The following is a 13,055-nucleotide window of genomic DNA, read 5'->3' on the forward strand; positions in this document are numbered from 1 at the left end:
TCTGTAAACCAGGAAATGGAACCGTTGAGTACAGACGCCCCGCTGCCAAATTTCGAGGCGTGTGGCGAGTACGGCAGACAACGTGCGCCGGGTCACGCCCGTGGACCAGCCTGCGGGGCCCCCACATCAAACGACCCCCTTATTGACCCGTCTGCTGGAGGTACCAAAATCGCAGCCTATAAAGACAGGTGAAGATTTACGCCCATTTTAACAGTTGTGGTGGGAGAAACCTCCCTAAGGTTCGTTGTCTAGCTGTAATTTGATTGACAGACAACGCGGGTAAAGAAAGACAGCTGTTTATTTGCTTGAGCAAAGACCATAAAGCCAGCAAAAGGCAAAATGGCCCCCCCCTAAGGATGAGGTGATCTTTTATACTTATTATAACAAGGCAAGACTTCATGGTTAACAAAAAAAAGCAATACTTGGGCGGTGCTTTTCAAATCTTTGTAACAGCATATTTCTATTAAGCTGAATTAGCACTTTTTAAAGCTAAAAGTTAAGTAACAGTAACATTATAATATGTTAGCAAAACCTTACACAGTAGTAGATACTTCTCAAGGACACAACCAGTGCACCCAGAACAATGGTTTCCCTGTCTTATCTTACTTCTTGCTGTAGCTGATTTTTCAGCACACAGACACAGAGATATTTGCTGCTTTTAACTCAGAAAATGCTTAATACAGTTAAAATGATTACTTGACACAAGCAAAGGCTTAGCTATCAATCTGCCTTGTGGTCAGCTGCATTGCTAGGCCACAGGTCATGCCTTGTATTCAGCTGTAAAGCTAATACTTCCTAATAATCTAAATTATTGTAAGCCTAACAGTATGCTTATCAGAAAACTGTTCTATTTCAGGGTAATAACAAACCTGCGCACTACAGGCTTCCTTTACTTAAAAGTAAATTAGTCAATTAGGTTAAGGAGTCATGAGAACAATTTAAAAAAACAGATTAAATGGGTCTATTTAAAAATCCTTTTCCCTTCCAATCATTTTTTTGGCCAATGGGGAGACTGAGTTGTTTCTCAAGTTTTCTAAAGCCCAGGCTACATCAAGATAAAGGGATGTTAATAAGGAGCTAGAGTTCATCCTAACTAGCTAAATCAGTTTAAAATTACTACTTGACTTTTGCTGCACTAGGATTTTTTTGTGTTAGTGTCATGTGTTAACGTCTTCTTTCTTAGCATAGCCATAACCTCTGTTGTGGTAATAATAAACCTTGATCACAAAGTAAAAGCTGTAAAAAAGGGCAGATTTCTAACTCAAGGCAATGACATTTTACCACACAATCTGCAGAACTTTTGTCTGTATCACAAGGCATCCATAACCCACAGTTTTCATTATGCTGTGTCCTAGTACAGAGTCCAAAGAAGACAGCAGAGGGTATTTAAAACCCCCCAAAAACTATGATCATGCTGAGTCTAGATTTGAATGTTGTTTGTCCTTATTTCTATATGACCACATCTGTGATACTCTTATATGGTTAGTTTTTTTTTATTTTATGCCTTAAGTTATCCCACAATGAGATTCCATTTGTAGGAACATACTACCTAGATTGAGGAAGCATAGCTGGATCTGACTCATAATGCAAAGAAATGAATCCAGAATTTAGCAGCATCTCTATTTAAGTTCTACCAAGACATGGGTTGAGTGACTGATATGCCTCTCTGCCTGATCTTCTCTGGAGCTACCAGGCTATCCCGAGAGCATCAGATTGCAAGTTTAGATATGGAAGATATGTCTTCCACAGACATGCAGTTTCCCAGTAAGTCAGCATGCCAACAATTGCTACAGCACTTAGGAGTGACAACACCCATGGAAAATAAAAATACTTCCCCACTCTATCCTGGGGAAGTTCTCCTTTGCTTTCAATGAAACTAAAGAGCACATGCTTTTTTCCCCCTTCCCTGATTATCCTCATCTCCACATTTCAAATGTTGGCAGACAGAAATGGTTTCAGCCTGAAAAGTTCAGATTCTAAATAATGAATGTGCCACAAAGCAGGATTCAGAGTGGTGGTCCAGCCCATTTTGGAAAGGCAGGACAGCTGCAAAAATCCCGTCTATCACTTGCAAGTCATCCTCAGCTTTTTTGGAGCAGGGATGCCTCTGATTTGAGGTACCCCTCAATAGAGTGCTGCACCGAATATACATACCACCTCTGATTCATAGATTGTACAGGGCTGGAAGGGACCTTGCAGATCATTGAGTCTAGCCCCCCCGGCAGACAACTTGGGTGACCCCAGCGAGGTGACTGTCCAGTCTCCTTGTGAAGGGTGCTGCACGGAATATGCCCCTCTTAGTTTCCCCCCCGTACAGACAGACGGCAGAGCAATTTCTTCTGTTGCACAGAACTCAGAAAGACACAACAGGGCAGCATGTTCCTACTTGTGACCTCCGGGTTTCCCTGGCCACTCCTGTTGGCATGCCACACCGCGCTAACTTTGCGTAGCACTCCTGAATGGATCCTGAGGTACCGTTCAGGGCTGCTTGAGAGTCGCCCAGTATTAGCATAGGGCTTCGGGATTCTTCCTGACCAAATCTAAGCCTCCCGGGCTAGCCCCGCCTGTGGCTCACACGGGCATTTGCACCAAAGTGGGTCCAAATCTGCCCAGGAGGCTCTGGACCTCGGGCTGCTGTTAGGAGAGCGGCTCCAGAGCCGCTCTGGCTGGGCGCGGGCCATGACTCACGTGGCAGCGGGTGAGGCCGAAGTCGTCGGGCCGGGAAACGAAACTGGCTGCGGAGGCGAGAAAGGAAAGTGGAAGCAGGAGGCACCTATAAAGAGCCGGGCGCGGCGGCGCGGGAAGCAGGGCGGCCGCGGGGCCCAGCCGACGGGCGCGGGTGAGGCCAGCAGCGGGAGGGGGAGGGAAGGGAAGGGAAGGGGACCCGGCCGGGGCATCGCGGGGCTGCCCCAGAGCGCCGCTCCCCCGAGCCCTCGCTCTTGGCATTGGGGCGGGGGGAGGCGCCTGGCGCCAGGGAAATGGGGCACCTCTCACCGGCGGGGAGCAGGCTCCTTCCAGCCCTCGTCCTCCCTGATGCCATGACCCCCCCTGAGGTTTCACCCCCGGCTTGGGCCCTGGGAGCCCCTGTGTCCCTCTCTGCAGGACAGGGGCCAGGTAGAGGTGGGGATTTCAGCACCTTTTTCTGGCCAGAGCAGGGCTTGGGTGCGACGATGCCTGTGTCCTGCTGTGGGTGTTTCTCATCCATCTGCCCCTGCCTCCCTTTTCTGCTCAGTGTCAGGGTGTTTTTAATGGGGTAGGTTGTCGCTGTGTTGGTCTAAGGACATAAGCAGACAAGATTCCTTGATATCTTTTATCTGACCAACTCAAATAGTTGGAAAAATTCTTCTTAGCAAGCTTTCGGGTTTAAATACCCTTTGTCAGGCTGAGGAAGTGCTCAGGTGTGGTGTGTGCTCTTTCTGGATGGAATGAGTAGGGTGTTTTTAAGCCTTCCTCTGAGGCATTGACTACAGCCAGAGCTGGGGACTTTGACTGGGGTGTGCCAGTGCTCCTGCTGGGACTAAAGCCGGAGGTTCCTGGCTTGGACCCTCTGCTCAGGGTCAGACTGGTCTCTGGATTTGGGGTCAGGAAAGAATTTTACCCTCTGGTCACATTTGGGGGGGGACTGTGGGGGTTTTTGCCTTGTTCTGTAGTGGGGGCACATGTCCCTAGACCTCTTGAGCGTATATTTACACCATTGTATAGAAGCAGGACGTTGGCTGCTGTGGCTCCCCTTGCTTTACTTGTGGCAGGTTAGGGCATTAGGTCTGTTGGGGCAGGGTTGACAGTAGTTTTATGTAGAGTTTATATTATGGATTGTATGGAATGGTTTGGATAGGCATGATGCTGTCTCAGGCAGGGGGTTGGACTAGATCAGTGATTCTCTACCTTTTTCATACCGGGACCCATTAGCATAATTATCAGCTTGCCCTGACCCACAACACACAACCCCCTGGCCCCGACCTATCCAGTCTGTCTCTGTCTCTCTCCCATCCTCTCCTCCCTCCTCTGCCTGCTTCATCTGGCCCCCTCCCTCCCTCCCTCTCCGGCTGCTTTCACAACGCTGGGTGCTCACAAAGCCCCCCAGCTGCTTGCCTGTTTCATGCAGGAGGCTAGTGTTGCAGCCTGCACAGGGACACCAGTGATTCCTTGGGACCTCCCTGCAACCCTTTGCAATGTTCTTGTGACCTACTTTTGGGTCGTGACCCACAGGTTGAGAAACACTGGACTAAATGACCTATGGAAGTCCTTTCTAGCCCTGCTTCTTTATGATTGTAACAGCGTCTTGGGTCTAAAAATGTAGAAAACCACCCTGACCTCTGTGAATTTTCATTTGCCCAGAATGGTAAGCACAGGGGACTTAAGGAAGGGTCACTGTGCTGAAGATCTGGTACTGCCTCAGTCCTGCCTGTCTTTAGGCAAAATTTGACTGCCAGTGAAGCCAACGAGAAGGTTTTCTGAGTCGGGTGTAGGTGGCCTTACAGGCCAAAGGCACATGCACACAAGGAACATGTATGCAGTTGATATGTATGACAATAATGGGTCTGCATGGGGAGTTGTCATAGATGCAGAGTGATTATTATTTTGCACTGCCATAAATGCTCTACGCCCTAGGTAGGATTGGGACTTAATGTTGTTAGCCTCAGACTATGCCTTAGTTAAAGAGTTGGTATTTTGAAATCTGCCTCATTCAGTGAAACGTTTTATCTTTCTGAAGTTAGTGGGAATTGCATTTGCTCACGTACTTTGTTTAACTGGGGCAAAGTTCTTCCTTGGAAGTTAATGGGATTCTGCATATGTAAAATATGCAGGATCAAGCCCCAGAACAATGGCTAAATAATTCAAAACAGTGTTTCTACTTCAGTGAAAAACCAAAAACAATCAGTTTTTCAGTTTCTTTTTTCTGCCTTTTATCATGACCAAATACATACAAAAATGCATTTGAAACTCTTTTGGAATTAACTTTGTGTATTTAAAGGTGTTAGGGATTGCATTTCAAATTTAAAGCTGTGAGGAACACCAGATCAATGCAGTATGTGACTTTTGAATATTTTTAAACTATGTATAACACTACAAATAGTGTATACCATGGGCTACTGGTGCCCCCCCTGACACCAGTCAGCGACCGGGGTTGGGGTGCCACAGCCAATCATGCTGACTGGGGACAGGGGTCCCCCCAGGGCTGATCTCACTGACCAAAGAGCAGCCGCACCACTTCCAGAAATCCCGTGGCCACTTCTGGAAGCGACACGGCTGCTTTTGCTGGCAGCCCCGCTCCCTGGCTGGCACTCGACTGGCACTCCTGCCTGCCCCCCTGCCCGTTGCCTAAACAGGGAGTGGGGCCTGACAGAGGTGCACCAGCACTGTCGGGGTACACGTACCTACCCTACACGTTGCCCCCTATATGTCGCCACTGGTGCATACAATGTGTTTTGTTTCCTTTAATCTTTTACATATACTAGAAATGACTGCTTTCTTAGATATGATTATGTTTTGATTATCTGAACATCTTGTCTTTCTTAAATTCAGTTCATATTAACTAAGCATTACTTGGATGAAGATAGGCTGCTTTAAAAATACAAACAGTAAATAATAGTGCCTTTGAAATACCAAATACTATTGAATTGTATTAACCATTATTTGTAAGATTATTTTATCTTTTTATTTTATTTTGATAGCTAAAATAAAGCCAATAGTATTGTTTGCAAATGGACAAACAGAATACACATATATTTATGTAGTCTGGGGTTGTAGTTTAGCTGTAGTGCCAAAACAGACAGGCAGAAGCCTCTCTATTATCAGGACTGTAATCACTCTACTGCTATAAAACAGACTTTCTAACCCAATGGTTCTCAATATTATGTAATTGAAGGCACCCCTCATTAGACTGAAGGCATCCGTCAGAAAATGCAAATTCTTAGCTTTCACTTTTTTCCTGATTACAAAAAATAATAGAGAAATTCTTTTGTTGTAAAGAACTTCTGTTATAAAGAACAGAAGAGGTCAGAACGTGTTTGAATTTATGGATTTCTAATTGGAGTTCTAGGGCATGTCTGGATGAGTGCGCACATGCAGTTTTCAATGCCTCAAAGCAGTTTGCAAACTACACGTAGTGCATGTGCACCTGTTCGCCATGCTGCTAATTTGGAGCGCAGTGGTTTTTTTTTTACACTGGGGCATCCTGATGTGTGCACTACCAGAAGGGGAGCCTGGCTGGCCAGAGCCATGCTCTTCCTGCCGGCTAGGCTCAGACCATCTGGCTTGGTTCTGCTGCGCCCCTCCGAGGCCTTCAGGATCCCAGGTAAGGCTGCTGGGGCTGGTCCCAGTCTCCCCTACCCCACCTGGGTCACTTTGCCATGTGTCAGAGTGCACGTACAGGGACGTGTCCAGAGACAAATAATAGTGACACATATTTGTCTGTGGACACAAATACATGCTATTTGTCCTGTGAGAAATGCATGACCCTTGACATGCACACTTATCAGGACGTGCCCCGTGGGTTTGTCTTGTGAATCACACATAGGTGTTTTTATACCTAATAATGCTAATATTATGTATTATCCTTGAAAGTATCTCACAGAACCCTGGGGTGCCATAGCACCCTAGTTGAGAATCACTGCTCTAATCCCATCTAAAACCACCTGAAAAGTTCCTTTTAAGTCCGAACTGATGGTAAATTGAAGGGAAAAACAAGACTGTCAGCCTATTTTTGAGCTTATTTGGTTTACTAGTATCTGAGAAATGTAGCTGGTCCATTTTGATAGCCAAGGGAGGAAGGTATGTGGGATCAGAAGAAAATCAGTCCAGATAGGCAGTGCCCCTGCAAGGAGGGGCTTTGGGTGCTGGCCCATGTTCTTGGCTCCCAATGCATGTTTTTTATTTTATTTTACAGTAAATGAATAGTGGTATAACTGCTGTTCAAGTGGCCAGAATGGTCCTTGTGAGTTTTCCACATTTTTGGAGCACATCTGTTGTGGTTTTAAAAGAAGGGAACACAGACAGATCTTGAGCTATATCAGAACTGTTAGTAAAAAGAAGGTACTAAACCAGACTCAAGTCAGGCTCACACCCCTTTGTATCATCAGGAAGCAAAACTCTAATCCCCTGAGCTGCTTGGAAAATGTCTTAAGAAGTGTCATGAACAACAAGCTGAAGTTGCAACCAAACAGGTGAAGATAAATACTGAAAAAAGTGTTTCTGCTTTAGGCTACTGCCTAAAGGAAGGTCAATATTCCTGTTGACCTGAGGCTAGACCAAGGGAAGAAGGAAACTGAGGTTCTACTTGGTATGCCAGCCAGAGCTGCTCTGTGTCCAGAAAAAGCCCATTGTTATGTTAGATACCATCAACCAGAGCCAATGTTAGCCAGTCACTCCCGAACTGCAGTCCTGCCTCTTGTTTTAGAGCACAGGTAGGCAACGTTTTTTTGGCTGGAGTGCCGAAAAACACCACAATGCCTACCTTGGAAGGTGCCGGAGTGCTGGCATGCCAGAAAAACAAAATGAGGGCAAGGGGTATATGGCAGGATGCCCTGCTAGTGCCCCTTGCCCCCCACCCAAAGCCCCTGCACCCCAGCTCTACTGCCCTGTGCCCCCCACCCAAAGCCCCTGCCCCCCAGCCCTGCTGCCTCGTGCCCCACACCCAAAGCCCCTGCCCCTCAGGCCTGCCACCCCTTGCCCCCCACCCAAAGCCCCTGCCCCATAGTCCTACTGCCCCTTGCCCCCGACCCAAAGTCCCTGCCCCACATCCTGGGCTCTGTGGCTGCCAGCAACTATCCTGGCTCCGGGTAGCTGCTGGAGTCTGGGCTGCTCCCAGCAGGGCTTGTATCATCCCAAATGCCTTCTGGAAGCAACCCGGGATCCCGGCTGGCAGCAGCTCCCCAGAGCCGGGGTGGCTGCAGCCGGGAGGCTCCAAACACCTGTGCCCTCAGCACACAGCGGCATGTGACCTGGGTGCAGTGTGAGGAGCTGTTTGTGCAGACTGAGTGGTGCCTGACTCACTACATCCTGATGCTGCTGATGGCCATGGTGCCCTGGTGCACCTGCCCATGTGGCACGGGATCCTGAGGTTTGATGGCGGGGCTGTCGGGGCAGGTGCTGGCCTGGGCTCCTCGAGCTGCCGGAGGAGGCTGGGGGTGGGGAGCTCAGCAGGATGGGCTGCTGGCAGGCCAAGGGCCCCCCCTCAGTGACACATCACTGTGGGTGGCAGGCCAGAGTGGGGATTCAGGCAGGCTTCTCATGCTGCAGTATGCAGCATGGCTGTGGCCTGGGTCCTGGGGTGCGAGGATGGCATCCAGTTGTCGCATAAAGGGAATGGATTTGAGAGCACTCCCTGGCAGATGGTTGTGGTCAGTGATGGTGACTCACTGTGCTCACAAGTCCTTGACCTCTATGTGGCTCTGCTGTGTCAACAGTTGTGCTTGTTCTCCTGCATTTGGCCTGACAGCCTCTCTTAAACATGTGCATTGGCGTGCCCACCCGACACGAACTGCCTTTGCACCTCCGCTTCACCCCACACTGCCATGAGGTCACCAGTCTTCTCCATTGGCCACTTGGGGTCCTGGGAGGTGGTGTGTAGCATTGGGGATGATTCTGTCCTGGCTCCAATGCTGGCTTTCTGGGCCTCCTTGCAGCTGTTGTGGTGCTGCTGGGCCTGGCCAGCTGCCTGCAGCACCCAGTGCAGGGGCATGGAGTGGGACTAGCAGCTGTGTGGCAAGGTGACTAGCAGTTGCATGGGAGTAGCAGCTGCGTGGCACCTGCAGGCAGTCCAGGCAGGCTGCTGGGGGTTGGATGGGGCCAAATAGACCTGGCTCCAGTGGCCAGGACTTTGCTGCAGCTGGGCCCAGGTGCTGGCAGGCCTTGCAGGAGTCTGCTATGTGGTGGGCCAGTAGGGGGCGGTCCTGCGTTGAGCCACCCACCTCACTGTGCCTGACCACCTTCCAGGCTCCGAGTGCCTCTCTGGGAGCGCCTCACATCTGTCCGACCCCCTTCCTGGAGCACACCCGCTAGCCTGGGGGTTCCACTGCCACCACCCAGGGCTCTGGACTGATGGTGGCTCTGCATACCCTAGGAAACACAGGCCTAGTAGCCCTCAAGGGTACTTGATTCACTTCAAGAATTTGGGATGCTTTCCTCAGTCAGAAGCACAAGTAGTGGTCTCCCTTAGTCAGCCGAACCAAGGGGACCCCAAGGCATAATCTAGACCCACTCCACTCCCAATAAGTCTCCCACAGATAGGTACAAAGGAGAACTTTATTGGTTACAGAGGGTGGGGTTAGAATAGGGTACAGGGTAGAGCAATATCAGAGAAATCCCATAGAGTAAACTCCCCTGGCTGCGTAGTCTTTGATAACGCATCTGAGTTACTGCAAGCTATATATCTAGTTAGAGCTCAGGTAGCTTACTCACAAGTATCATCCAGAGGCAGGTGGAGGTTCCCTCTGGAGGCAGGCAGTTCCTTGATCATGAGTTTTGAGAGAGAGAGCAAGTTTCAGAAGGTTCAGCTCTTCTCTGTCTCCCTCGTGGCTGCTGCCCCCTTCCTCCTGGGCAGTCCTTAACTTATATAGCCCTTGTGATCTCATTTACCTTGTCCAATGGAGGCCAGCACCTGTTGGCTGTCAGCCAACCAATTTGAAATACATCACTAGTTGCCGGGCAGACTCTAGCCCACCAGGGAGCAAGCCCCTCACCCAGGTATGTGCTACCAGTCACGTAGGCAGAGGGAGCAGGTTTCCCCCCTTCCTCAGGAATGTATCCAGCTCAGGTTACCTAAAGAGATAGGGTAAAGGTGTGTCTCCTCTGCTGGGCCCATCCTAATCAAATTGTCACAGAGCAGAGTTTTTGGGGAGAAACAAAGGTGGCCTTCTGCCACATGCTGCACTCTGTGGGGCTGGACAGTGCAGCCCTGGTATCTGTGCAGCACTGTGGTGCCAGGGAGTGGCACTGGGGTGCAGGCAGTCTGGCACAGCAGGCCTGCAGCCTGTGCAGGGGGAGCAGTGCCCAGCAGTCACCCCAGGCTCCCTGCACATATGCCTCAGGGCTCAGACTGCTTGCAGAATTTTAAGGGCCTGGAGCTGGGACAGGCATAGATTCGGCTGAGCCCTGGGGCAGGAGAGGATCCCATCCCCAGGGCTCTGGGGCTAGCCTGATGCTTTCCCCCTAGTGGCAGTGCTGACTGAGAGCAGATATGCTCCCAGTTGGCATCTATATGTGCGCTACTGCACAGTAAATACATGTGAGTAAATTTGCTACTTGCATTTGCAGGTAGCAAATTTACTCATAAGTAGCACAGTTTACTGTGTAGTAAGCATGTGCATGTGTAGACACACATGCTTACCGTACAATAAACTGCACTACTGCACAATAAAGCATCTCATCTAGATGTACCCATTAATTTGTAGCTGAAGAATTAATTTTTTATCCCTTGGTATCTTTTTTCCCAGCAGGGATGTCTTCCTATTTAATATTGATTTTTCTATAACTTTTTTTATTGCTGAATGAATGTGTATGGAGAATTTAGGTGAGAGCATGAATGTATCTAGATATCTAGCAAAAAATTAGCTTACATTGCCATGTATTTCTAAGTTTCAAAAGTGTGTTTGCCTAAAACTAATCTGCTGGAAAAAAGAAATTGAAAGTACTTAGGTGGAATAAGTTTTCACTGCATTAGTCACTCAATGAATGGTAATCTAGAATGGCTCAGATGCTTGCCACATCTCTTATTAGGTTCCTGGAGTTAGGTTTTTTGTAGAAATCTGTCATATATTTTACAACTTCGTGATTTTAATGTCATTTGTATTCCCCTAATGACCTGTTTAATTGTTGATGTTATTCCATATTATTGCTAATTAACTTATTTGATTCTAACTATGTTCTTGAATAGATAATTGTTCAATTGCAGTTAGTTTATTTAAAGTTATAGAAGCTAGTGGAATTAGGATTTTAATTGATTTAAGTTTGCTTATTTATAAATTTAATTTAAACACATAAAGAATATGGGACTTTTTTATTTCAAAACTTCAATGCAGTGGAATTATAGGTCTATGGTAGCCTTCAGTGACAAATGCATGGCTTTGCTTCCACATCTGTATTTATGTTCATTACACAATTCTGAGAATTATTACAAAATAAAAATAACATTAAGTAGAATTGGCAGGAAAATGGAAAAAAATCGTAGATAAGCTGCAGATATTTTCTACCTTTTGCACAAATACAATTCTGATGGAGATTTTCTAGACAGCTTTAAAAATGAGATATATCATTTAATGAACCAAAACTAAGAACACATCATATCATTTGAAAATTTACTGGTGATGACATACAGTTTCCTTTTTAGATTTCAAATACAGTCTGGGATGGCTTCTGCAGAAACTACTTTTGAGGAAGATGTTAGTGATGAGAGTGGGAGTGAAAGGGACAGCAATGAGGAAGATGAGACTAAATTCATGGATAGTTGTATGGAAGACAGGTTTTTATCATCTGAAGTAGAGGAAAGTGAAGAAGAAGAAGAAGAAGAAAACAGAAGTTCTGGTGTGCTGAGAACTGAAGAAGAATTGTGGCAGGTTTTGGAAAGTGAAAGAAAAGATTCCAGAAAACTCTTGGGCAAATGTGGTTCCCAAAATCCTGGTGAGAATTTCTAGCTCATGTTGATTTCTATAATTTCCAATATTATGTTTTATTACATGCCTCTCTTATAATATTTGATGAGTAACTATTGCCATATATTTATTTTAGAACTAAGAAAATGTCTTGGATTTCTGAAGAAATTGTCCTTATATATTTGGAAATCTATATCACAAGCTACGTAAGTATTGTGAGATTTATCATGAATTAGTTTGTTAGGAAAATGTTTTCATTAGATCGAGTACATGGCATTGTCAGCTTAGTGTAATTATCTCATACCATGTCTTTGCACTATTGATCCTAGCAGGATCTTTAGAAATGCTTGAGTCCTATCTCTTCCATCTTGGGTGAGTCTTCACGAGATGCTTTACTGCACATTAGACTAATCTAATGCACAGTAAAGCATCTACACATGTGCAGCAATTACTGTGCACTAGATTAGTAGTACTGTAGTAGTACAGTAGTAGTACAGTAATTGCTGCACATGTACTACTAATCTAGCCTAGATTAGCCTAATGAGCAATTTTCTAGTACCTGTAGATATAGATACTAGAAACCAGTGCATTAAACTAATGTGCTGAAGCACGTGTGTAGACGCCTAGGCAACAGGGGGCCACAGGGGGTAGGGAGAACTGACCCAGGTCAGTGGGATGCTGCCTCTCAGCCACATGGAGATTGGGACCCATCCCAATCTCCATGTGGCTGGAAGAGCTGTCCTGGCTCTGGGTAGGTCTCCCCAACCCTGCAGAGATCAGGACCAGCCCCCGTTTCCCTTGCCAGCCTGGGACTGGCACCTGGGGGAGCCTGGAGCTCCCCCTGGCTGCTGCAGGGGGGCAGAGCAAATCAGGAGCAGCCCTAAACTGAATTGCTTCCATTGGGAGCAATTTTGCTTCCGACCGCCGCATGTTAATATGTGTGCGGGGGCCCAGGTTAATGCACCTGAGTTTTCTGTGCAGAAAATTCAGGTGCATTAATTGCATGTGTTGACATGCTTCCCCCCCAGTACAAAAATCATAGAATCATAGAAGTAGGGTCAGAAATGCACCTGAGTTTTCTGTGCAGAAAATTCAGGTGCATTAATTGCATGTGTTGACATGCTTCCCCCCCAGTACAAAAATCATAGAATCATAGAAGTAGGGTCAGAAGGGACCTTGTAGATCTTCAAGTCCGCCCCCTGCCTGGGCAGGAGAGAAACTGGGCTCAAGGGACCCCAGACATGTAGGCATCGAACCGCTTCTTAAAGACCCCCAGAGTAGGAGCCAGCACCACTTTCCTTGGAAGTTGGTTCCAGATCCTAGCCGCCCTAACTGTGAAGTAGTTCCTACGGATGTCTAATCTGAACCTACTCTCCAACAACTTGTGGCCATTATTTCTTGTTATCCCGGGGGGCGCTAGGGGAAACAAGGTCTCCCCCAAACCCTTCTGGTCCCCCCTAGTGA

General features: G+C 47.3%; 1 protein-coding gene across 1 annotated transcript in view; it reads left to right on the forward strand.

Moving 5' to 3' along the window:
• Positions 1-2,696: 2,696 nt before the first annotated feature.
• The window catches only part of LOC102388609 (probable ATP-dependent RNA helicase DDX60), a 64,102-nt gene continuing 53,743 nt past the window's right edge, over positions 2,697-13,055 (forward strand). The window contains 3 exon segments of the mRNA XM_025207111.1: positions 2,697-2,839; positions 11,330-11,619; positions 11,728-11,797. Coding sequence (XP_025062896.1) covers positions 11,349-11,619; positions 11,728-11,797 — 341 coding nt within the window. The 5' untranslated portion in view covers positions 2,697-2,839; positions 11,330-11,348.

The sequence above is a fragment of the Alligator sinensis genome, unplaced genomic scaffold (assembly GCF_000455745.1).
Source record: "Alligator sinensis unplaced genomic scaffold, ASM45574v1 scaffold512_2, whole genome shotgun sequence".
In the NCBI taxonomy this organism is placed as follows: Eukaryota; Metazoa; Chordata; order Crocodylia; family Alligatoridae; genus Alligator; species Alligator sinensis.